The sequence below is a fragment of the Alosa alosa genome, chromosome 19, assembly GCF_017589495.1.
Source record: "Alosa alosa isolate M-15738 ecotype Scorff River chromosome 19, AALO_Geno_1.1, whole genome shotgun sequence".
Lineage (NCBI taxonomy): Eukaryota > Metazoa > Chordata > Actinopteri > Clupeiformes > Clupeidae > Alosa > Alosa alosa.
Window position 1 is genome coordinate 150,667 of NC_063207.1, and position 21,630 is coordinate 172,296.

A 21,630-nucleotide genomic window follows, 5' to 3' on the forward strand; every position below is an offset into this window, starting at 1 on the left:
GAGACCTTGCCCACAAAATTCGTTTAGCTCTGTGACCATTTTCGTAGGCCTATGCAAGGATGGCTGAATGTCAACGGACTTGTGCGCTATGCACAAATAGAACTTCAACAATGCATTTTGCCCAAGAACCCAGACTTGAGGATCAAATGGCTTCAGTTTATTTTTTGGAACAATGCCACAGGCTTTGCAAAAAGGTTGCTGTTGAAGCCTGGAGCAGGCTACCATCGCAGTCTACGACCAGTGCCTGTAAGTAAAACATAATTGTCAACTCAAGGAAGTGCTATGTTCCTGAGTGTAATAGATTATGTCTGTGTTTCTACCCTGCTGAAAAAAAAACAGCTTAGAAACCAGAAACCAGTTTATGCTGGTAGCTGGTTTTAGCTGGTCTTTGCTGGTTTTCTTTCAGCTCTTGCTGGTCTTTGCTGGTGTAGCTGGTTGGTCCACCAGCTAGATATGTTGGCGTGATCATTTGAGGAAGCTGGTCATGCTGGTATGACCAGCTTGTCATGTGGGATACAGCTGGTGCGAGATGGTCATGCTGGTGACCAGCCTGTCAAGCTTGACATTGTCGGTGTAGAATGCTGGTTTGCTAGAATGACCAGCATGGCATGGCCAGTTAAACCAGCAATGTAGACCAGTAACACCATCTGAAATTACTAGCTTGAGGTAGTACGACAAGCAAAACCAGCTGAATTACCATTGTAAACTGGGTAAATCAGCTGAAGGTGTTTTTGCAAGAGTTTTGCTGGTCTAGCAGGTCAACCATCATAGGATGTTCAAACAAGCTGGTTAACAAGCTGGTCAACCAGCAAACCACCTTAAGCTGGTCAGGCTGTTTTTTTTTTCAGCAGTATTGTAGTAGATTATGTCTGTGTTTCTAGTGTAGTAAATGATGTCTCTGTTTTTCTAATGTAATAGATTATGTGTGATCTCTATAGCGCATACATGGGCAACATACGGCCCGGCTTTCCCTGACCGGCCCGCGTAAGGTCCGTGAAAGAACAATAGTCAAGAGCCTAGCATAGAGATAATGCATGCAAATCAATATCGTTGTTTTTATTTTGAAAGCAACTGCTATTTGTATGCCCATACATTTGTGCGTGGATGCATACGACGTAAACACCCTCACTGATGTGCTGGTGAATAGAATGTATGCTTCTGCGTCGACACAATGCAGTTGCCTTTACGTTGGCGTAAACCTTTCAAAGTTTTGTGTCTCTTATGTGTCTGCGCCGCTCACCACCCAAGAAGGTTGTTAGAACGAACTCCTACTGCTGCTCGTTGGCGATAATGGGTGTTCATTTCAAAACGTTACTGGCAGATAGACAGTTTACAATCGGATAACCCCGTAATTGTAACCAAAATATGTCTGAGTTTATTTGCAAAGCTTATGTTAGCGAACTAGTATGATGCTACTACCCACAGGTTGCTTGAAGCAGCCAGCTCAACACACAGAGCGAGTTCACCAATCACAGTTATGTGCATAAAGTTAAAGCAAAAACAGCCTACATTTTTAAAATAGTTTTCTTTGTGCATGTTGATTAACAAATGACAGCCTACTATTGTCTGCTCCACATTTTCGTAGTCTAATTCTGCATAGAGTTAATTTAATGATGGTAATGATTTAATGATGAAATATTGCTGAGTGTTGATGAAATGGTGGCACAGGCCTATCGGTTGTACTGACTCCTTCACATTTTCATGACCTAGCCTAATTATTTAGATATTGTAGTACTTTTTTATATCAGTCTTTGAAAACTGAAAAAAATGTCAATGTCAAAAAATCATTTTCGAGAATGAGGATTAAATACTGGACATAGATTAAATATTGCTGTTTTTCCTTTGTCTCCCTCACATTTTCATCAGTAAACAAAACCATATGATTTACTTAATGTTATACAAGAACAGAATAGAATTGAACAGAATTGAGTTCAGACTTGAGTTCAGTATTTTGAGTCCGGCCCTCCTAAACAGTCCCAGTTTGTCATGTGGTCCCTTGGGGAAATTAGTTGCCCACCCCTGCTATAGCGTAATAGAGGTGTATGTTGAAAATTAACCACAGACACAGTAATTTATAAAAAAAATAAATCATTTATTCCCCCCTCCCCCGAAATACAAAAGAAATACAAAAAGAAAGATGGCAAGAAAAACGTCAGTAAGCCTTAGTTTTTTTATTCAGGCATTTTCTAGGTCAACTTCTAGGTCAGTCTTTTTACCCAGGCATTCTTGAGGAGTCTTTTCAGTCAAGAAGTCTCTATGACTAATATTTTTTTTTTTTTGTCAGGCAATCTTTAAAAATGCTCAGTCTTATTCAGTGCGACAACTTGGACAACTCAGTCTGTTTAGACAGTCTCTAGAAATGCTTTTTCCCAGAAATAATTTTTACTTAGGTAGTCTAAGACACCTCAGTTCTTTGTTAAGGTAGTCTCAAGAGCTACACTGTCAGCCTATTTTTAGTGTATTTTTTGCTTATACTTGGAGAGGAAAACTATGTTTATTCAGGCAGCCCCCTGACAGGACCCCCAGTTAATTTACCTTGGCCAGTGGGTTGTCTGGTGTGTGTCTATAGTAACCTCAGTTCTATCCAAACGTCCTCAGTATTTTATTGGGACTGTCTCTTGCCAAGGTTAGTGTGATTGCCAGCTCATTTTTGAGAGGATGTTTTTATTTTTGGCAATCTGTAGGCCAGTTCTTTCTTGGGTGGATGCCTTTTGTTCTGGCGATCTCTAGGCCAGCTCATTGTTGTCTGGGCCCTCAATGTATTTTTTATTCTGGCGATCGCTAGGCCAGCTCATTGTTGTCTGGGCCCTCAATGTATTTTTTTATTCAGGCGATGTCTAGGCCAGCTCATTCTTGTCTGGGCCTTCAGTGTGGTTTGAATCAGGTGGAGCTGGAGTGGGGGAGAGCAGGGTCCTGCGGTGGCCGTAGGTGGCCTTCATGATGCCCGTGGCGTTGTTATCGTTGAGGATGTGCTTGTGCTTCTGGCGGTTGAGCGACTGCACCAGGCCAAGCACCACGGCAGCGAGCGAATATTGACCGGTGGCGCGGCGCGGCTGAAGGCCCAGTGGGCAGGGCTGCTGGCGGCCTGTCAGGAAGTGCGTGCAGATGGGGCCCTCCTGCTCGCTGATGCCACGCACGTGCACCGGGCCGCGGCGCTGGAAGGCGAAGCCTCGCTGGCTCAGGATCAGGAAGGTGTCGTGCGGCAGCTGAACGCGCCCACTCACGCCCGTGCTGTCCATGCGGCTCGCCAGGTTCACCGTCTTACCCCAGATGTCATACTGCGGTTTCTTAGCACCTATCACCCCAGCAACCACAGACCCATGGGCCATGCCTGCCAGGTGTAAACACACAACAGCATATTAGGGGTTTACAGGTGAGGGGGGTTACAGGTGAGTGTGTGTGTGTATTAGGGGTTTACAGGTGAGTGTGTGTATATTAGGGGTTTACAGGTGAGGGGGTTTACAGGTGAGGGTGTGTGTATATTAGGTGTTTACAGGTGAGGGTGTGTGTGTATTAGGTGTTTACAGGTGAGGGGGTTTACAGGTGAGGTGTGTATTAGGTGTTTAAAGGTGAGGTTGTGTGTATATTAGGGGTTTACAAGTGAAGGTGTGTGTATGAGGACATGTGTGGGTCTATGTTTGGTGTTATGGGACACTGGGTAATGTAGTGTGGTGTTGGGTAATGTAATGTGGTGTTGGGTAATGTGGTGTGAGTAATGTGGTGTGGTGTTGGGTAATGTGGTGTTGGGTAATGTGGTGTGGTGTAATGTGGTGTGGTGTTGGGTAATGTGGTGTTGGGTAATGTGGTGTGGTGTTGGGCAATGTAGTGTGGTGTTGGGTAATGTGGTGTGGCTCACCGATGCGCAGTTGGAAGTTGTTGAAGGAGTGTGTGTTGATCTCCTGGATGCTCTCATTCAGTGCTAAGGCAAAGTCTGCCAAAGCACACAGGTGGCCCCAGCGATCCTCACACTGCTGCAGTCACACACACACACACACACACACACACACACACACACACACACACACACACACACACACACACACACACAGACAGATACCAGATACACACAGACAGATACACACACACAAAGATTCATACAGACATCCCCATGCACATGTAACACATACACAGACACACACACACACACACACACACAAAGAGAGCAAAGACAGAGAATGGCCTTATTATCTTCTCAATTTGTCTACAGCTGTGTGTGTATAGAGGGTTGTGTGTGAGATAAGATACTCAAGATGCTCAAGATAGGAGATAAGATAGCTTATTGTGGGCAGAGTAGTCGGCATGCTGTTGCACACCAATACTATCAGGGCAGTTCCCTTGCTTTCTATTGTGGGCCAAGTAGTAGGCATGCTGTTGGCATGCTGTTGCTATGGTGGGCCGAGTGGTTGGCGTGCTGTTGCTATGGTGGGCCGAGTGGTTGGCGTGCTGTTGCTATAGTGGGCCAAGTGGTTGGTGTGCTGTTGAGGTGGTCGGGAGTATTGGTTGTTTTCTATGCCACGGTATCGCGTGTACTATGCCACCGGAGTAGTGTATGTTTAATTATGTAAATATATATCTGGATTTGTTACTGTAAATGACTGCATGATCCCACTGCTATAGTATATAGATAATATAATAAACTTTATTTCTTTATTGTGGCATGTTGAGGTCCCTTATTGCATCACACTGCAGAATAAAACACCTTCACACATGTTACACGGTTGCCATGCCTACAAAGGAATGTACAAAGTACGTCATGACAGAATATGGACCTCATAGTGAAAGACATATCAATCAATATACCATTTCCCTCCCTCAGTAAGAATGTACAAACATTCTCGTGTAAAACCATCCATGTTTCAGCATTGCAATTGTAATTCTAATACTTTCCTACACCTGCTTGTTGTGGTAATCAATGAGGAGTCCAATGAGGTGTTTTTTTTTAGGTAGACTGCACCTCTAGCATTCTAGCATGGAGAAGGCTTTCGAGATCAAGATCATTCAATGCCAACCACTCCTAAGCACCATCTCAAAGCTAGGCTATAGATGTGTGTGTGTGTCCACTCCTAAACACCATCTCAGAGCTAAGCTATAGGTGTGTATGTGTGTCCCACTCCTAAACACCATCTCAGAGCTAAGCTATAGGTGTGTGTGTGTGTCCACTCCTAAACACCATCTCAGAGCTAAGCTATAGGTGTGTGTGTCCAGTCCTAAACACCATCTCAGAGCTAAGCTATAGGTGTGTGTGTGTCCACTCCTAAACACCATCTCAGAGCTAGGCTATAGGTGTGTGTGTGTGTGTGTCCACTCCTAAACACCATCTCAGAGCTAAGCTATAGGTGTATGTGTCCAGTCCTAAACACCATCTCAGAGCTAAGCTATAGGTGTGTGTGTGTCCACTCCTAAACACAATCTCAGAGCTAGGCTATAGGTGTGTGTGTGTGTCCACTCCTAAACACCATCTCAGAGCTAAGCTATAGGTGTGTGTGTCCAGTCCTAAACACCATCTCAGAGCTAAGCTATAGGTGTGTGTGTGTCCACTCCTAAAACACCATCTCAGAGCTAGGCTATAGGTGTGTGTGTGTGTGTGTGTCCACTCCTAAACACCATCTCAGAGCTAAGCTATAGGTGTATGTGTCCAGTCCTAAACACCATCTCAGAGCTAAGCTATAGGTGTGTGTGTGTCCACTCCTAAACACAATCTCAGAGCTAGGCTATAGGTGTGTGTGTGTCCACTCCTAAACACCATCTCAGAGCTAAGCTATAGGTGCAGACTACTTGTTTTCATATTCCGCAGCCTAGGACACACACAGGTTGGTAGTAAGAGGGCTGCAACAGAGGGCTAAACGGCTTACAAAGTACTGTGCCGTTTGTGCTATAGTTGGCAGCCACCACATATGGCGGAGACATTGTTATTTATACCCATAAGAATTGAGTAGTATGCTTATACACTGGTTCATAAGTTTGTGTGCATATTATATTACATTTTTAATATTTGTGTCCCTGCTCCACTTTTCTCCATGCGGACATATATAAATGGTTAAAATGTGCACCTGTTTAGGCCTGAGACGGCCATGTCAGTGTGTGTGTGTCCGTGTGTGTGTGTGTGTATGTCTGTGTGTGTTTAGGTGTGTGTATGTCTGTGTGTGTGTGTGTGTATATATAGGTGTGTAGGTGTGTGTGTGTACCTGTCTCTCTGGGGATAGGCCTGAGACGGCCATGTAAGTGCTGCCGATGGTCTTGATCTTTTCCACATCCTGGAACCGCTCTTCCCCCAGCAACTGCAACAGGTATGTGTGTGTTAAGAACATCATTATTCTCTTATCAAACAATGATGATCTTAAACTAGCTGTTACTCTCTTATCAAACACAGTGATGATATTAAACTAGACGTCTTATCAAACAGTGACGATCTTAGACTACATGATACTCTCTTATTAAACAGTGACTGAAACTGCAGAGCTAGGCCTACTCTTTTTCAGCTTAAAAACCTGTTGATTTTTCCTGCTTTCTTCCCTCATGTCTTGTAAGATACAGTATAATATCCACTAATATAAAAAAGTTGCTTGTTTTGTAACCTGTTGTATTGCAATATAGGCCCTATTCATTGCATACACTCAAAATGTTGTATACAGGTTATTTAACAGCTAAAGTGGCTAAATAGCCTATTACTAAAATAAAAATGTTTAAAAATAAAATAATATGCGGCCCCAGACAGCTATCCACACCCAATTTCTGACCAAAAATTACAAAGAAAAGACTGCGGAGCCCTGGACTGGACGTTACTCTCATAGATAGATAGATAGATAGACAGACAGACAGACGTACAAGTATATATATACTCTTTTGATCCCGTGAGGGAAATTTGGTCTCTGCATTTATCCCAATCCGTGAATTAGTGAAACACACTCAGCACACAGTGTACACACAGTGTACACACAGTGAGGTGAAGCACACACTAATCCCGGCGCAGTGAGCTGCCTGCAACAACAGCGGTGCTCGGGGAGCAGTGAGGGGTTAGGTGCCTTGCTCAAGGGCACTTCAGCCGCATCCTACTGGTCAGGGTTCGAACCGGCAACCCTCCGGTTCCAAGTCCAAAGCGCTAACCAGTAGGCCACGGCTGCCCAATGATGATCTTAAGACAGATAGATAGATAAACAGATAGATAGATAGAGATGGATAGATAGAGATAGATAGATAGATAGATAGATAGATAGATAGAGATAGATAGACAGATAGATAGAGATAGATAGATAGATAGATAGATAGATACTTTATTGATCCCCAAGGGGAAATTCAAGATCAAACACAGTGATGATCTCAGACTGGACGTTACTCTCTTATCAAACACAGTGATGATCTTAGACTAGATATGACTGACCTCATCAAAGTCGGTGATGATCTTAGACTAGATATGACTGACCTCATCAAAGTCAGTGATGATCTTAGACTAGATATGACTGACCTCATCAAAGTCAGTGATGATCTTAGACTAGATATGACTGACCTCATCAAAGTCAGTGATCTTAGATATGACTGACCTCATCAAAGTCAGTGATGATCTTAGACTAGATATGACTGACCTCATCAAAGTCAGTGATGATCTTAGATATGACTGACCTCATCAAAGTCAGTGATGATCTTAGACTAGATATGACTGACCTCATCAAAGTCAGTGATGATCTTATATATGACTGACCTCATCAAAGTCAGTGATGATCTTAGACTAGATATGACTGACCTCATCAAAGTCGGTGATGATCTTAGACTAGATATGACTGACCTCATCAAAGTCAGTGATGATCTTAGATATGACTGACCTCATCAAAGTCGGTGATGATCTTAGACTAGATATGACTGACCTCATCAAAGTCGGTGATGATCTCATTGAGGAGGCGCAGGCACTCCACTCCCTGGTTGTTCATCTCCGTCTGGGAGTAGAAATCAGCGAAGCCAGGAATGGAGGCAAACATCACTCCCACCGCCTCATAGGACTGGGAATACAGCTCCTAAACATCACACACACACACACGTCTACTGTCATATTCGTGTTATGAATTTACTCATGCATTTATATGGAGGATTCTTTGAGTGCCTTGTGGTAGTGCTTTCACTAACAGTGGGGATAGCTGTAGTTCTTCTGTTTCACCAGTAGGTGGGGATAGCTGTAGTTCTTCTGTTTCACCAGTAGGTGGGGCAGTGCTTTCACTAACAGTGGGATAGCTGTAATTCTTCTGTTTCACCAGTAGGTGGGGTAGTGTTGTAGTTCTTCTGTTTAACCAGTAGGTGGAGCAGTAACAGAGGGAAAAGCTGCAGTTCTTACCTCGTTATCACGGTCCTTCTCCAGGAAGTGTCGTGCGACGTGTGAGGGGAGGATATTGCGCAGCAGGTTCTCGTTGTGTTCACGGATCTCCCGCATCTCTCCGATCTCCTCCTGAGCCTGAACACGCCACAGGAAGTCCAGCCGTGCTGTATACTCCAACTGGACAAACAACAACAACAACAACAACATGATTAAAGTAGCTGCAGCAGCTACATCAACCATTTCAGCCCCATGTTACAGAGGAGACCCTAATCTAGCCATGTTAGAGAGGATGCCATCACCTCAATAAAGGATAACGGATTAGGAGACCCTAATCCGGGTGAAAGGATAACGGAGACCCTAATCCAGGTGTGAACCAAGATCTACTTTTAAAGTTGACAGTATCCCGAGATACAAAAAATCTTTCTTGGTCTCTAAACTCCTCCAGTCTGATGAAGAAGGCACATCAACGCCTTCGCTTTTCTATGGATAAGAAAGCACACCTATGTTCCATGTACTGTGCGTGTGTGTGTGTGTAGCTGATATGGCCCCTCATGAACGGAATAACACGAAACGTGCCATAAATTCAGAAGGGGTCATAATGATCCTACACTACCATTGAGAGCATACTCACAAACTCCATCTCTGTATGGTATGTAACCCACCTTAAAAGTTAGGTTACTAAGACCATAACTTTAGTTTTAGAATGGTTTGAGTACAATAAATATTTTAATATATAAATATGAAGAAATAGCAAGAACAAGAGGCTGAGTTTACATGATTATATGTATTTCTTTTTCATTCTCTTTTTGGTCTGCTTGAAAGTGAATGTATTCTAAACGACTTTTATTTTGGTACAGTCATCTCCTAGGTGACGGGTTTGTTTTTTCACTCGAGACTCCACTTGAATGAATTTGATTAAAAGTGATTGATAACCCTCTTAAGAAAAATAATACTCATGTGATAATCAAATTTTTTCTAAATCTACCTATTGTATCGAATCATCTTACCTTTCCTTGTACCTATTTTTCTATGTTTATTGTTGAAGCTAGAAGACCTGTGTTTTTGAAATCTCGAACTCCAATTGTTTTTTTTATGTACACTGGAACACTGGAAGGCGAGTCAGTCCCCTTGGATCGATTGAACTGTTCTGCCCTTTCATACTGGATAACCAACCCCCTGAACTCGACCCCTTGGATCAACCCCGACCTGCCGTAGACCCGGATCATGGGAGTGAGGATTTAGGGAGGTGAACTGAGCTAGCATGCTAGTTGCGCGTGTAAATCCTCACACCCCTAACCTTAAGAACGCTTCTAACCGCCGAGTTGAAAGCCTGGGCTTTTAGCTCAGTGGTTAGAGCGTTCGACTCCCATGCCGGTGTGTGTTGAGGTGGCGGGTTCAAGGGCCGTGAGCGGCGGACGAATTACGACCTCTGTTACACACTCTGTCTCTTAATTACGACCTCTGTTACACTCTCTGTCTCTTAATTACGACCTCTGTTACGACAACTGCAACGCTGCTGATCGCAAGCACTACAAAAAGTAGTGAAATCTGCCCAAAGGACTATTGGCTCCCAACCCCCCTCCATTCTCAACACATATCATAAACACTGTACAAACAAAGCCAAATCCATTGCAAAGGACGCCACCCACCCAACCCATGGTCTTTTCAGTCTTCTTCCATCTGGCAGGCGATGCAGGAGCGTGCGCTCCTGCACCAGCAGGCTCAGGTACAGCTTCTTTCCAGAGGCTGTAACACTGCTGAACAAAACTTCACCTCCTGTCTAGCATTCGCACTTTAGCTGTTTACTTGGGTAAATAGAATAAAACAGGGAACTGGAGAGAAAGGAAAATCGTCTGAACAGGGCAAACAGCCTCATCTCCACCAGGGGGAATTATTCCTCTGGGCCAGAGTGCAAGCAGCCTCATTTCCACCAGGGAGAGCTGTTACAACACCCAACATTTATTAAATCTGTGTGTGTGTGTTTACTTCTGTGTGTTTACTGTATGTGTGTGTGTGTTTTGTATTGTATTTGTTACATAGATATTGTTGTGAAACATATTATGTATATGTGTATTCTTATCACAAAGTTTATTCTTATCACATAGTGTATTCTTATCATAAAGTTTATTCTTATCACATAGTGTATTCTTATCACAAAGTTTATTCCTATCTTACACCATTACATTACATTACATTTGGCTGACGCTTTTTTAACCAAAGCGACTAACAACATGGTAAACAGTAAGTGTTAGAACAATTCTCACAATTTTAGGACAGTTTAAAAAAAACATTAGAGTACAGTAAGAATAAGTGCATCTGTGAGTGCTGTTTTTAACCGTTACTTGTCAGTTTAAAACGGCTGGTGAGTGCTAGGATCAGTAAGACTTGTTGTAAGTGTTGCTATGAGAGTAGATGTTCTCTAAAGAGCTGGGTCTTCAGGAGTTTTTTGAAAGTGGAAAAGGATGTCCCTGCCCTTGTAGGAACTGGCAGTGTGTTCCACCAACGAGGAACAACAGATGAGAAAAAGTTTGGATTGGCTTGAGCGCACAGGTGGTAGAGCTAGACGTCGTTAAGTCAGAGGAGCCGCAGCGGTCTGGAGGTAGTGTAAGTCTGTATGAGGGCATTCAAGCATGTGGGAGCAGAACCGAGACTACTTTGTAGGCAAGCGTTAGAGACTTGAATTTGATGCGGGCCGCCATAGGTAGCTGGATGAGCAGCGGGTAACATGTGCCCTTTGGGTTGGTTGTAGACCACCAGCCGCCGTTCTGGATCATCTGAAGTGGTTTCACTGCGCAGGCTGGGAGACCTGTCAGGAGGGCATTGCAGTAGTCGAGCCGTGAGATGACTATTGCCTGAACCAGAAGTTGGGTAGCATCTTGAGTCAAGTAAGTCCTGATTTTCCGTATGTTGTAGAGTGCTAAACGGCATGACCGGGGCGACTGAGGCAACATGATCTGAGAAGTTTAGTTGGTTGTCGAGAACAACTCCTAGATTTCTTGCAGTCCTGGTCGGTGAAACAGACAGGGAGTCAAATTTGATGTTGATGTCGCGTGGTGTATGGTAGGTTTAGCTGGGATGACCAGCAGTTCAGTCTTTGAGAGGTTCAGCTGGAGGTAGTGTGCCTTCATCCATGTAGCTATGTCTGAGAGGCAATCCCGAGATCCGTGCTGAAACCAGGGGGTCGTCAGGTGGAAAGGACAGATAGAGCTGTGTGTCGCCTGCATAGCAGTGGTATGAGAAGCCGTCGCGAACGGATAATCTGTCCCAAGGAGGTGGTGTAGATAGCAAAGAGGAGGGGGCCCAGCACTGAGCCCTGGGGACCCCTGTTGTGAGATGGTGAGGTGCAGATAGCTGACCAAGCCATGATGCGTTAAACGAAAGGCCCTGTGAGGTAGGATTCAAACCAGGAGAGAGCAGAACCGAGATTCCCATGTCAGCGAAGTATAGAGAGAAGGATACGGTGAATAACCGTGTCAAAGGCAACCCGATAAGTCAAGCAGAATGAGTACTGATGACCGGCGGTCGCCCTGGCTTCTTTTAAGGCTTCTGTTACAGACAGCAGAGCCGTTTCGGTAGAGTGGCCGCTTTTGAACCCAGACTGATTTGGATCCAGAAGGTTGTTCTGTGAAAGGAAGTCAGAGACCTGTTTGGAGACTGCTCGTTCAATGCCTTTGGATAGGAAAGGCAGTAGTGAGACAGGGTGGTAGTTCTCGACTTGAGCAGGGTTGAGAGAAGCTTTCTTAAGTAACGGTGTTACCGGGCCATTTTGAACGCTGTTGGAAATGTGCAGGAGGTTAGCGAGGCATTGATCACATGTGTGATAGCTGGAGCCGATGGTCGGGCTGATGGACTGAAGTAGGCTCGTGGGTATAGGGTCCAGCGAGCATGTGGTAGGACGGCTGCATGTCAGAGTCTGGACACTTCACTCGGAGAGAGGCGTGAATGCTGAAAAAAAATGTTCCAGCAGTCCCTAGAGGTTGTAGGAGTGCGGTATCTGAGTCAGATGCGTTGAGTGGGCATGTAGAGAATTGACTGCTGATTGCCGCCACTTTGTTTGCAAAAAAAATGAGGCGAGGGTATCTGCAGTAAGGCTGGATGGAGGAGGAGGCAGCTGAGGGTTGAGTAGCGATTTGAAGGTTGAGAAAAGTTTTCGAGTGTGTCTGTAGCTGTTGATTTTGTCATTGTAGAAAGCAGTCTTAGCAGCAGTGATGCTGGCTGAGAAGGTCAGGAGTGTCTGGTAGTTTTTGAGGTCGTCAGCTAGTTTGGATTTGTGCCATTTCCTCTCCGCTGGCTCTGAGTTTCCAGTGCGCATGCGATCGGAGGGTATCATTTAGCCATGGATGAGAATGTTTGGATCGAGCTGGCCTTGTGGTAAGAGGGCACAGCTCGCCTAGACACAAGGTCAGTGTGGAGCAGAGCGAGTCAGTGGCTTCATTAACCTCCAGAGAGGAGAAGGTGTTGAGTGGAGGTAGACCGGAGGCAACCACAGAGGAGAAGTGCGTTGGAGACAGGTTCCGGATGTTGCCATGAACGTGACCATCGGCTGAGGAGCCGGAGGCTGTTCTGTCAGGCTGACGTTGAACTGGATGAAGAAGTGGTCAGAAAGATGGAGAGGCGCCACCATGAGGGTGTCTGTGCTGCAGTTCGAAAGTGAAGTTTAAGTCAAGCTCTTTGCCAGCTTTGTGAGTCGGGTGGGCTTTGAACCAGTTCGAGGTCAAAGGAGTGGACCAGGGCCAAAAGTCCGCTGAGCCTGGTGCATCTAAGTTGATGTTCATATCACCGAGAACAAGAAGCGGACAGTCATGCTCAGGGATGGATGATAGCAGAGTGTCAAGTTCGTCAATAAAGTCGCCTAGTTGGCCTGGAGGGCGGTAGATGACCAGCACGTAGAGTTTTGCTGGGGCGATCACTGTGATGGCATGGCATTCGAATGAGACATATTTGTTTGAAGGCAGTAGCGGGGTGAATTTCCATTTGTTGGAGATCAGCAGGCCCGTCCCGCCTCCTCGTCCAGATAGGCGAGGGGTGTGGGATAGTGTAAGGTTAGTGGAGAGTGCAGCCGGGGTGGCAGTGTTCTCTGGTTTGATCCAAGTCTCAGTGAGAGCAAGGAGTTCCAATGAAAGGTGGTTGGCATAGCCAGCTATGAAGTCCGTTTTGTTGACTGCGGATTGACAGTTCCACAAGCCCATGGAGAAGGAGGTTTCTGTCGGTGAGGACCGTTTAAGTTCCTGGAGGTTAAGGCGATTTCTGCCCCTTTTGGCATGATGCCGTTTTCTGCAATGGCCGGTGATAACAGATATGGTGGAACGGCACATTTTGCCTTTGTCGGTGCTTGTGCTCGGTGAACTTGCACAGGTAAACTTGCTTGTCTTGACCGCGTCCGTCTTAAGACACCATGCGCTTCTCTTTTATTAACCAATGTGCCCAGGAGTGTGGCAATTAACGACCTAAGGTGTGGTCTGGTGCATTGTCTAAAAATCGTTATCTTATACCATTTAAAAAGCATTATGCCACTGACCAAGACAAACCTGGTCTATAGCGAAAGGCGCATATGAAGCACAGCTGAAAACGCACGAGATGTAAGGAGCAACTCCTCTGCAGAATAAATGTCCATAGTTTTTTTTATTCAGTCAGTCATTCAAACATTATAAGGGTAAGTGTTGCTAGTTGCACTGCTTGCTATTAAAGGGAATGACAGATGTCAATTTCATTGGTTTAAAGGATGTTATGCCCAAAACACACCCATGACTGATTAAGAAACATAAGAACCGCCTTTTTTGTGCCAAGTGCCCACGTTTGATAACAAAACCACCTCGAATGTGGACTGGACAAACCTCTAAATGTATTTAAGCTATTCGCCAGTGACCATGCGTTTTAGATCGCCAAAATAGGGCTCTATGTCATGTTTAAACTTCATTGTGCAGCTTCATAGAGAGAGAGGAATTGAGCCTACCTGGTCTGATTTGATTCGGACCTCTTGGTCCGCCCGTGGCCCATTGCGCAAGGTGCATTAAGAATTGTTAGGCTACACTGATAAGAATGTTGTGCATGACTGAAAAGATAAAAATAAATTCCGGTGATCCTCTTTGGTTTTTTAACTATATGTCTAAATTTTAGAGATGCGCCAATATGGAATTTTAGGGCCGATAACGATAACCAATATTTATCGCTCTGTTGTGGCCGATACCGATATGATAACCGATAATAATACCCTTGAAAAATGAACTGGGGACAGCATTTAATAAGCATCACCACCAATAACGAACAGAACTCATGATAGTCCTCAATAGAACAACATCAGTCAACAAAATAGCAGTAGTCTAGGCCTATGCGTGGCTCCTTTAAGTGAACCTGATGACAGTGAGTTGTGAGTGAGTGGCCAGCTATGGTGTGTGAATCATCTTCATATCTATGGAGTAAACGCATCTTCATATCTAGGGAATAAACGCATCTTCATATCTATGGAGTAAACGCATCTTCATATCTATGGAGTAAACACATCTTCAAACGCATCTTCATATCTATGGAGTAAACGCATCTTCAAACTCATCTTCATATCTAACGCATCTTCATATCTATGGAGTAAACGCATCTTCATATCTATGGAGTAAACCTGTTTTCATATCTATGGAGTAAGTACGCGTTTTCATATCCATGGAGTAAACACATCTTCAAACGCATCTTCATATCTATGGAGTAAACCTGTTTTCATATCTATGGAGTAAGTACGCGTTTTCATATCTATGGAGTAAACGCATCTTCATATCAATGGAGTAAACGCATTTTCATATCTATGGAGTAAACGCATTTTCATATCTATGGAATAAGACTGGGCAATGCATAAATTGGTGACTGGATTAAAGCAGTTATGTAATCAAGTGTGTAAGAGCATTCATCTTTGTTTTCAACTCGCACGTTCAGCTCGGTGCACCCTCAGGAGCCTCGAGGTGGACAGTCAGAATTCCGACCAAAAGGGGGCGTGCCTCAGCTCAGGGATTATTGCATCACACGGACTGTTATTACTGACAGGCACACCACCTTCAGAATTAAGTTGGCGAGATGACAGAGAGCCAAGACACCGTCCGTAAAAGGCAGAGAATGTCCAAAGTTTTGGGATCATTTTAAACTTAGAGAAGACAAGGTGCAATGTGTCCACTGCAAAGCAGAACTGGAGTACCAAAACAGCACGTCAATGATAATTCAACATCTAAGCCGAAAGCATCCAGTTGTTAACAGTATAGTATAGTATATATTCCCGTGAGGGAAATTTGGTCTTTGCATTTATCCCAATCCATGAATTAGCGAAACACACTCAGCACACAGTGAGGTGAAGCACACTGTAATCCCGGCGCAGTGAGCTGCCTGCTACAACAGCGGTGCTCGGGGAGCAGTGAGGGGTTAGGTGCCTTGCTCAAGGGCGCTTCAGCCGGGTTCGAACCGGCAACCCTCCGGTTACAAGTCCGAAGCGCTAACCAGTAGGCCACAGCTGCCCCAACCAGCTGACACAAGGCAACGTAAACACTGATGTTAGATGATTTAATGTGTTAGCTAGTTAGAACATACGGTATTTGTAGCGGCTGTAGCCTAATGTCGTAAGTCGGAAATTTTAAAGGAACCGTATGTAAGAAATGTATTTCAATTAATCATAAAATGGCCCTGATATGTCACTAGACATTAAGAAATCATGTTAATTTCAAATACTTATATCACTGACAACAGTAGTCTGGCCAGGATATTGTCATTTAAAAAGTGAAGTTGCAGCCCTCAACTGATGTTGTGTTTTGTCATGTCATGTTGTGTTTTGGTCTGATGCGCCACCCTCTACCTATCTACTAATCACAAAGTCAGTAGTGTTTCGGCATCTGGGTTGGCAACCTCGAGTCAGGAGGGAGGGGGAGGGGATACACTGCTCTAAAGTAATTTGAAAGTAATTGTAGTACCAGTTTTGGCCACAATCTTACATATGGTTCCTTTAAGTAGTAAACTAATTTATGTAAAATTGCAAGCGAGCAATAAGCTACACCAAAAAACTCACACACACTCATCTCATCTCTCTCTCGCACTGGTAACACGCGCTGATTAAAGTCTGATGACCTCCACCTGTTCCTGCTCTGCTCTGCCTCACCCTCGTTTACCTACCAGCTGCACTGCATTCACCACTCATCATGCCCGGTATATAAAGCCTTGCTTTTCAGTCCACACTTGTCAGATCGCCTGCAAACCCCAGCACCAGTTACCTGCCTGTCTTGGAAAACGACTCTTACTCTTTGCCTGTGAACCCAGACCCGCTCGACTACTTCTTTGATCTCCAGCCCCGTAATCTTGACCTGCCTTCCGTCTCTCTTCTACTAATACAGCCTAGCCCTTGACTGTACTGCTGCTTCGTTTCAATTGCTGTTGTGTGTGTGTTTCCCCCAGGACTTCCCGGATCATCCAGCTCCTGCCATTGCTGCTCGGCTATTGGGGGAACACACACACGCAGACTCTGGAACTCCCCGAACACCTGAAACCCCTGTAACCCCAACCCTAAATAAACATTCTAACGTGACGCTTTTTGTGGTCCTCGTCCTGTTTGGTGTCTGACAGTACGATCTGACCAAACATGGACCCAGTGCACGGTCGAACCAGCATGGAAACCGGCGAACCAGAACCACCCACCGCCATGCAACGCCTGGAAGAGACTGAGAGAGAGGCAAACCGCAACACTGCTGACACTGCCTCCCTACTTCAAGCAGCCTACCAACAGCTTCAGCAGTTCCAGCAGCAACAGCAACAACTTGCAATGATCATTCAACTTCTCACCGCCCAGCACCCGAAGTCTCCTGCCCAGTCCACTGCTGCGCGGGCTGCCGGAGCCCCAGAACCCAGGATCGCAACCCAGAGCGGGTTCAGCGCGACCCAACCCAGTTACGGGCGCTCCTGACGAAGCTGCCGCGGTCCAGTTTACCCCTGCAACCCAGGACTTTTGCCACTGAAGGGGCGAGGGTCGGTTACGCGATCACCGGCCTGACGGGTCGAAGCTCGACTCTGGGGAACGGGCGGAGTTCGAAGCCAGACCCCAGCATGTGCAACCTTCAACCTATTCGCAGAGGAGATGCTCAAGGTATTCGATTTGGAATCCACCACAGCCGAGGCATCTCGACCCTGATGAGTATTCGCCAAGGCAGAAGGACTGTTGCGGATTACTCCATTGACTTCCTAACTGTGGCAAGTCGGAGCTCCTGGAACATGGAAACATTGGTGGATGCCTTCTCCACAGCCTGGCGGACTACATAAAGGGACGAGCTGGTTTCCCATGATCAACCCCCACTCTTGATGAAGCCATTGCTCTGGCTGTCCAAGACGAATCGCAGGGATCCAGGTCCGTCTGCCGAGAGAGAGGGCGCCAGAGTCCATCCACCAGCACACGGAGTGTCCCAACTGCCCTTCTGTCCGCACCTGCCACACCGCCTAACCAGCCGGACCAGTCTGAACCGATGGAGATCGGCCTCAGCCCCTAACCCCTGCAGAGCGCCAGCGACGATCACCTCCAACTTGTGCCTGTACTGTGGTGGTGATGGTCATCGAAGTCGCCACCTGTCCAGCAAAAGGCCGGAGCTCACCAGATGTAGGAGGAACTGGATGAGCTCAATGAACATTCCGCCTCCATCAGCCGTGAACCCCTCATCCAAGTCTGTCTTTACCTGTCTGATTCCACCCACACCCTGGCAGCCCTGGTGGACTCTGGCGCAGAAGCAAACATTATTGACACAGGACTTGCTCGCCAGCTGGGCTTGGAAAGCCATCGCTGTCCACTCCTGTTCCAGCCCGGCCCTGGACGGTCAATGAATTGGCACAGTTACCAGCATCACAGCCCCCATCTCAATGATGGTGTCAGGAAACCACCGAGAGACCATCCGCTTCCACCTGCTCAGCTCCCCAGGCCAACCCCTAATCCTGGGCTACCCTTGGTCCGCCTCCACAATCCTCACCTCGATTGGGCCTCCGAACTGTGAAAGAGTGGGGAAATGCCTGCCACCTGACCTGTTTGCGTGCTGCCTCGCTGCCCCCGCTCAGTCCCCCAGCACTGCCCCCGACATTTCTAATGTCCCTGAATGTTACCATGGCCTCCCGAGAGGTGTTCAACAAGACCAAAGCCACATCTCTGCCCCCACACCGCCCAGACGACTGTGCCATTGATCTCCCTCCCCTGGGACTGCTCCACCCAAAGGTCACCTCTACTCACTATCCCTCCTGAAAGAAAAACTATGGAGGTTTACATCAGGGACTCCCCTGGCAGCTGGACTCATCCGCCCGCCTTCCCTCGCCAGCTGGTGCGGGTTCTTCTTTGTGGGAAAGAAAGATGGTTCTCTTCGCCCCTGCATTGATTATCGAGGTCTGAACGATGTCACAGTGAAGAACCGTACCTCTGCCTTTACTCACCTCTGCTTTTGAGTTGCTCCAGGGATCCACTATTTTCACCAAACTGACCTTAGAAATGCTTACCACCTAGTCTGAGTAAGGGAGGGTGACGAGTGGAAGACTGCATTCAACACCCACACCGCCATTATGAGTACCTGGTAATGCCATTTGGCCTCACCAACGCCCCAGCGTATTCCAGGCTTTGGTGAATGATGTGCTGGGGACATGCTGAATAAATTGTCTTCGTGTACCTGGACGACATCTTAATTTTTCCAGAACTCTGTCCGAACACACACCCTGCCATGTCCAGCTGGTTCTTCAACGGCTCCTGGAGAACTCCCCTTTATGTCAAAGCGAGAAATGCGAAGTTCCACGCCAGACTGTGTCGCTCCTGGGATACGTTGTCGCTGAAGGCAATATCCAGATGGACCCCGAAGGTCTCTCGCAGTTACCTCCTGGCCAGTTCGGGGAATAGGAAGAAGTTGCAGCAATTCCTGGGTTTGCCAATTTCTACCGGAGATTCATCCGAACTACAGCTCCGTCGCCCCCTCACAGCTCTGACCAGCATCAAACACCCCTTTTCCTGGACCCCAGAGGCCAACACAGCCTTTCATACCCTCAAGGCCCGGTTCACCACTGCCCCCCATCCTCCAGATGCCGGATTCAGACCGGGCAGTTCGTTGTCCCAGGTGGATGCCCCCAGACGGGGAGTCGGGGCCATACTCTCTCAACGGGCAGAGGAGGACAACAAGTTGCACCCCTGTGCATTTTTTTCTCGCCCGGCTTTCTCACCTGCAGAGCGCAATTATGATGTTGGAGACCGTGAGCTGCTGGCAGTCAAGCTTTGCCCTGGAGGAGTGGTGTCACTGGCTGGAGGGGTCCACAGTTCCGCTCCTGGTCTGGACCGATCACAAAACCTCAATACATCCGCAACGCCAAACGCTCTTACCCCAGACAGTCCTGCTGGGCCTTGTTTTTTCACCAGATTCAACTTCACCCTGTCATACCGCCCCAGGTTCTCGGAACACCAAGCCGGACGCCTTCTCCCCGGCCAGTTTCATAAGGATGACGCCCCTCCCAGGAACCTGCATCCAATTCTCCCGATCCCCAAGGGCCAGAGCTGCCCTGACCTGGGATATCGAGGAGGAAATTCAGGGAGGCCCTCCGCGGACCATCCCAGTCCCAGTGCATGCCCAGACGGTCGCTCTTTGTCCCAGAGAATTTGAGGTCCCGGGTCATACAGTGGGGACACAACTCCCCGCTTGCCTGCCACCTGGCTCCCGCCAGCACCTGCCATCTCCTTGCCCAGCGCTTCTGGTGGTCTGCTTTGAGAAGGGATGTCCGGAGAATTGCCTGTGCCTGCCCCACCTGCAATCAGAACAAGTCCTCCACTCGCCCCCCGCTGGTTCACTCCAGCCCTTGCCTGTGCCCACACTCCACCCTGGTCCCACGCCTCCTTGGACTTTGTAACTGGCCTCCCACCATCAGGTGGGATGACGGTCATTCTCACTGTGGTTGGACCGGTTCAGCAAGATGGCACACTTCATTCCCTCCCTAAACTGCCATCTGCCAGAGAGACTGCCCAGGCTGTTCTTGATCATGTCTTCCCGGCCTACACGGGCTGCCCAGGGATGTTGTCTCTGACCGAGGTCCGCACCACCTCCACATTCTGGAAGGAGTTCTGCTGTCTTCTAGGGGCCACAGTGAGTCTCACCTCTGGGTTCCACCCCCCCAGTCCAATGGTCATCCCAGAAGCGGGCAAACCAGAGCTGGAGAAGGCGCCGCGGTGCATGGTTTCTGAAACCCCAGGCTTGGGCACAACAACTGACGGGATAGAGTATGCTAACAACTCCCTCACCTGCTCTGCCACTGGTATGTCACCTTTCCAGTGTGTGTATGGCTACCAGCCCCCCCTGTTCCCCAGCCAGGAGGGAGATGTGTCCTGCCCTGCCTGTCGCTTATGTCCGCTGCTGCCGGCGCATCTGGTCACAAGCTCGTGCCACGCCACTCAAGTCAGCTGTCAGCTATGCCACTGGGGCTAACCGCCGAAGATCGCCGGCACCCGCCATCACCATGTTGGCCAGAAGGTGTGGTTGTCAGCCAAGGATCTCCCACTGCGGTGGAATCTGTAGAACTGGCACCTCGATTCCTCGCCCGCTCCCCTATCCAGAGGGTCATCAGCCCAACCGCAGTCCCGCCCAGTTGCCAACCTCCATGAGGGTGCACCCTACTTTCCATGTTTCAAAGTCAAGCGACGATGAAAGCCCGCTGGTCCCCGTGCCGCCTCCTCCTCCTCCTCCTCGCCTCGTTGACGGGTGGGCTGGTGTACACTGCTCGGACGCCTGCTTCAGTCCAGGACAGGTAGGGGCCTCCAGTATCTCGCCGGACTGGGAGGGCTATGGGCCTGAGGAGAGAACCTGGGTGCCAGCCAGTCGGATTGTGGACTGACACTCATCGCCGACTTCCACCGCCTGCATCCTGATCAACCTGCAATCCGTGGGGCCGCCCCAGAGGGGTCCCTAACCGGCCCTGCCCGCCTGCTTCCTGTCCTGTGCCTGACCCTGACCCCTGTCTCGGGTACCTGTCCCCAGTTTTCTGTCCACTCCACCCTCCAGCTCCCTCCGAGGATGAGGATGTTCACCGGACCGCCGGAGGAATTCCTAGCCTCCACCGCTCCCTCCGCCTCCCGGCGTGCAGGTCACTTTTGGGGACTTCTGGGGCCGTCCCTTAGGGGGTTCTGTCATGAGCTCTCTCTCTGCCTGGTAACATCGCTGATTAAAGTCTGATGACCTCCACCTGTTCCTGCTCTGCTCTGCCTCACCCTCGCTTTTACCTACCAGCTGCACTGCATTCACCACTCATCATGCCCGGTATATAAAGCCTTGCTTTTCAGTCCACACTTGTCAGATCGCCTGCAAACCCGCAAG

The 21,630-nt window shown here is 47.6% G+C and overlaps 1 protein-coding gene across 2 annotated transcripts in view; it reads right to left on the reverse strand.

Moving 5' to 3' along the window:
• Positions 1-2,071: 2,071 nt before the first annotated feature.
• The window catches only part of adcy8 (adenylate cyclase 8 (brain)), a 114,834-nt gene continuing 95,275 nt past the window's right edge, over positions 2,072-21,630 (reverse strand). For both annotated transcript variants that reach the window (XM_048228050.1, XM_048228049.1), the window contains 5 exons: positions 8,321-8,479; positions 7,860-8,006; positions 6,186-6,278; positions 3,857-3,971; positions 2,072-3,331 (listed from right to left, as the gene is read on the reverse strand). In XM_048228050.1, coding sequence (XP_048084007.1) covers positions 2,838-3,331; positions 3,857-3,971; positions 6,186-6,278; positions 7,860-8,006; positions 8,321-8,479 — 1,008 coding nt within the window. In that variant the 3' untranslated portion in view covers positions 2,072-2,837. The remainder of the gene's footprint in view (positions 3,332-3,856; positions 3,972-6,185; positions 6,279-7,859; positions 8,007-8,320; positions 8,480-21,630) is intronic.